Below are 4,801 nucleotides of genomic sequence, written 5' to 3' on the forward strand. Positions count from 1 at the left end.
GCAAGTGTAAAGTTGAAATAGGAGCCTTAGTTCCAGGACACTTAGCCTATTGCAATTCTCCCGGCTGCAACACCTTCTCACATGTTGCACTATGCTTCCGCCTACCCTCTCCCCTGCCCGAGACCGCAGTTTCACTACTTGTTTCGGTACCCATCTACCACTGGGCACATGTGTAAGTTAAGACCTTTCCTGAACCTAAGTCACACTTCTAACTAGCTTTATGTATCAGCCGGATTTTATCATGAGTAGCTTGCAGGTTCACACCAGAATCAGCGTGTAGCAATGAGGCAGTCATGGTGTGGGTCACAGAATCAGCATTTAGCAATGAAGCAGTCATGGTGTGGTTCATAGAATCAGCATGTAGCAATGAGGCAGTCATGGTGTGGGTCACAGAATCAGCATTTAGCAATGAGGCAGTCATGGTGTTAGTCACAGTATCAGCATTTAGCAATGAGGCAGTCATGGTGTGGTTCATAGAATCAGCAAGTAGTAATGACGCAGTCATGGTGTGGTTCACAGAATCAGCGTGTAGCAATGAGGCAGTCTCGGTGTGGTTCATAGAATCAGCATGTAGTAATGACGCAGTCATGGTGTGGTTCACAGAATCAGCGTGTAGCAATGACGCAGTCTCAGAGTGGTTCACAGAATCAGCATGTAGCAATGAGGCAGTCTCGGTGTGGTTCACAGAATCAGCATGTAGTAATGACGCTGTCATGGTGTGGTTCACAGAATCAGCATGTAGCAATGACGCAGTCTCAGTGCGGTTCACAGAATCATCATGTAGCAATGAGGCAGTCTCGGTGTGGTTCACAGAATCAGCGTGTAGTAATGACGCAGTCATGGTGTGGTTAACAGAATCAGCGTGTAGGAATGACGCAGTCTCAGTGTGGTTCACAGAATCATCGTGTAGCAATGAGGCAGTCATGGTGTGGTTCAAAGAATCAGCATTTAGCAATGAGGCAGTCATGGTGTGGGTCACAGAATCAGCATTTAGCAATGAGGCAGTCATGGTGTGGTTCATAGAATCAGCAAGTAGTAATGACGCAGTCATGGTGTGGTTCACAGAATCAGCGTGTAGCAATGAGGCAGTCTCGGTGTGGTTCATAGAATCAGCATGTAGTAATGACGCAGTCATGGTGTGGTTCACAGAATCAGCGTGTGGCAATGACGCAGTCTCAGAGTGGTTCACAGAATCAGCATGTAGCAATGAGGCAGTCTCGGTGTGGTTCACAGAATCAGCATGTAGTAATGACGCTGTCATGGTGTGGTTCACAGAATCAGCATGTAGCAATAACGCAGTCTCAGTGCGGTTCACAGAATCATCATGTAGCAATGAGGCAGTCTCGGTGTGGTTCACAGAATCAGCGTGTAGTAATGACGCAGTCATGGTGTGGTTAACAGAATCAGCGTGTAGGAATGACGCAGTCTCAGTGTGGTTCACAGAATCATCGTGTAGCAATGAGGCAGTCATGGTGTGGTTCAAAGAATCAGCGTGTTGCAATGAGGCAGTCTCAGTGTGGTTCACAGAATCATCATGTAGCAATGAGGCAGTCATGGTGTGGTTCACAGAACCAGCGTGTAGCAATGAGGCTGTCTCATGTAGCAATGAGGCAGTCTCAGTGTGGTTCACATAATCATCATGTAGCAATGAGGCAGTCTCAGTGTGGTTCACATAATCATCATGTAGCAATGAGGCAGTCATGGTGTGGTTCAAAGAATCAGCGTGTAGCAATGAGGCAGTCTCAGTGTGGTTCATAGAATCATCATGTAGCAATGAGGCAGTCATGGTGTGGTTCACAAAATCAGCGTGTAGCAATGAGGCAGTCTCGGTGTGGTTCACAGAATCATCATATAGCAATGAGGCAGTCTCAGTGTGGTTCACAGAATCATCATGTAGCATTGAGGCAGTCATGGAGTGGTTCACAGAATCAGCGTGTAGCAATGAGGCAGTCTCAGTGTGGTTCACAGAATCATCATGTAGCAATGAGGCAGTCATGGTGTGGTTCACAGAATCAGCGTGTAGCAATGAGGCAGTCTCAGTGTGGTTCACAGAATCATCATGTAGCAATGAGGCAGTCATGGTGTGGTTCACAGATCCAGCGTGTAGCAATGAGGCAGTCTCAGTGTGGTTCACAGAATCATCATGTAGCAATGAGGCAGTCATGGTGTGGTTGACAGAATCAGCGTGTAGCAATGAGGCAGTCATGGTGTGGTTCACAGAATAAGCATGTAGCAATGAGGCAGTCTCGGTGTGGTTCATAGAATCAGCATGTAGTAATGACGCAGTCATGGTGTGGTTCACAGAATCAGCGTGTAGCAATGACACAGTCTCAGTGTGGTTCACAGAATCAGCATGTAGCAATGAGGCAGTCTCGGTGTGGTTCATAGAATCAGCATGTAGTAATGACGCAGTCATGGTGTGGTTCACAGAATCAGCGTGTAGCAATGACGCAGTCTCAGTGTGGTTCACAGAATCATCATGTAGCAATGAGGCAGTCATGGTGTGGTTCACAGAATCAGCGTGTAGCAATGAGGCAGTCTCAGTGTGGTTCACAGAATCATCATGTAGCAATGAGGCAGTCATGGTGTGGTTCAGAGAATCAGCGTGTAGCAATGAGGCAGTCATAGTGTGGTTCACAGAATCAGCGTGTAGCAATGACGCATTCTCAGTGTGGTTCACAGAATCAGCATGTAGCAATGAGGCAGTCTCGGTGTGGTTCACAGAATCAGCGTGTAGTAATGACGCAGTCATAGTTTGGTTAACAGAATCAGCGTCTAGGAATGACGCAGTCTCAGTGTGGTTCACAGAATCATCGTGTAGCAATGAGGCAGTCATGGTGTGGTTCAAAGAATCAGCATGTAGCAATGGGGCAGTCTCAGTGTGGTTCACAGAATCATCATGTAGCAATGAGGCAGTCACGGTGCGGTTCACAGAATCAGCGTGTAGCAATGAGGCAGTCTCAGTATGGTTCACAGAATCATCATGTAGCAATGAGGCAGTCTCAGTGTGGTTCACATAATCATCATGTAGCAATGAGGCAGTCTCAGTGTGGTTCACATAATCATCATGTAGCAATGAGGCAGTCATGGTGTGGTTCACAGAATCAGCGTGTAGCAATGAGGCAGTCTCAGTGTGGTTCACAGAATCATCATGTAGCAATGAGGCAGTCATGGTGTGGTTCACAAAATCAGTGTGTAGCAATGAGGCAGTCTCAGTGTGGTTCACAGAATCATCATGTAGCAATGAAGCAGTCTCAGTGTGGTTCACAGAATCATCATGTAGCAATGAGGCAGTCATGGTGTGGTTCACAGAATCAGCGTGTAGCAATGAGGCAGTCTCAGTGTGGTTCACAGAATCATCATGTAGCAGTGAGGCAGTCATGGTGTGGTTCACAGAATCAGCGTGTAGCAATGAGGCAGTCTCAGTGTGGTTCACAGAGTGATCATGTAGCAATGAGGCAGTCATGGTGTGGTTCACAGAATCAGCGTGTAGCAATGAAGCAGTCTCAGTGTGGTTCACAGAATCATCATGTAGCAATGAGGCAGTCATGGTGTGGTTGACAGAATCAGCGTGTAGCAATGAGGCAGTCATGGTGTGGTTCACAGAATCAGCATGTAGCAATGAGGCAGTCTCGGTGTGGTTCATAGAATCAGCATGTAGTAATGACGCAGTCATGGTGTGGTTCACAGAATCAGCGTGTAGCAATGACACAGTCTCAGTGTGGTTCACAGAATCAGCATGTAGCAATAAGGCAGTCTCGGTGTGGTTCATAGAATCAGCATGTAGTAATGACGCAGTCATGGTGTGGTTCACAGAATCATTGTGTAGCAATGACGCAGTCTCAGTGTGGTTCACAGAATCATCATGTAGCAATGAGGCAGTCATGGTGTGTTTCACAGAATCAGCGTGTAGCAATGAGGCAGTCTCAGTGTGGTTCACAGAATCATCATTTAGCAATGAGGCAGTCATGGTGTGGTTCACAGAATCAGCGTGTAGCAATGAGGCAGTCATAGTGTGGTTCACAGAATCAGCGTGTAGCAATGACGCATTCTCAGTGTGGTTCACAGAATCAGCATGTAGCAATGAGGCAGTCTCGGTGTGGTTCATAGAATCAGCATGTAGTAATGACGCAGTCATGGTGTGGTTCACAGAATCAGCGTGCAGCAATGACGCAGTCTCAGTGTGGTTAACAGAATCAGCATGTAGCAATGAGGCAGTCTCGGTGTGGTTCATAGAATCAGCATGTAGTAATGACGCAGTCATGGTGTGGTTCACAGAATCAGCGTGTAGCAATGACGCAGTCTCATTGTGGTTCACAGAATCATCATGTAGCAATGAGGCAGTCATGGTGTGGTTAACAGAATCAGCATGTAGCAATGAGGCAGTCATGGTGTGGTTCACAGAATCAGCATTTAGCAATGAGGCAGTCTCGGTGTGGTTCATAGAATCAGCATGTAGTAATGACGCAGTCATGGTGTGGTTCACAGAATCAGTGTGTAGCAATGACGCAGTCTCAGTGTGGTTCACAGAATCAGCATGTAGCAATGAGGCAGTCTCGGTGTGGTTCATAGAATCAGCATGTAGTAATGACGCAGTCATGGTGTGGTTCACAGAATCAGCGTGTAGCAATGACGCAGTCTCAGTGTGGTTCACAGAATCATCATGTAGCAATGAGGCAGTCTCGGTGTGTTTCACAGAATCAGTATGCAGCAAATGAGGCAGTCTCGGTGTGGTTCACAGAATCAGCGTGTAGCAATGACGCAGTCTCAGTGTGGTTCACAGAATCATCATGTAGCAATG

At 46.9% G+C, this 4,801-nt stretch overlaps 1 protein-coding gene across 1 annotated transcript; it reads right to left on the reverse strand.

Moving 5' to 3' along the window:
* Positions 1 to 208: 208 nt before the first annotated feature.
* On the reverse strand, positions 209 to 4,600 carry LOC138527235 (fap1 adhesin-like). Its single transcript, XM_069638350.1, has one exon. The coding sequence runs from the start codon at positions 4,598 to 4,600 to the stop codon at positions 209 to 211; it is 4,392 nt and encodes a 1,463-aa protein (XP_069494451.1).
* Between the last annotated feature and the right edge of the window lie 201 nt (positions 4,601 to 4,801).

The sequence above is a fragment of the Ambystoma mexicanum genome, chromosome 14 (assembly GCF_040938575.1).
Source record: "Ambystoma mexicanum isolate Mex_15411 chromosome 14, UKY_AmexF1_1, whole genome shotgun sequence".
NCBI lineage: Eukaryota > Metazoa > Chordata > Amphibia > Caudata > Ambystomatidae > Ambystoma > Ambystoma mexicanum.

What these genes read in the sequence shown, in the direction of transcription:
- LOC138527235 (XM_069638350.1), bottom strand. Translation starts at nt 4,600, where the DNA reads ATGACTGCGTCATTACTACATGCTGATTCTATGAACCACACCGAGACT.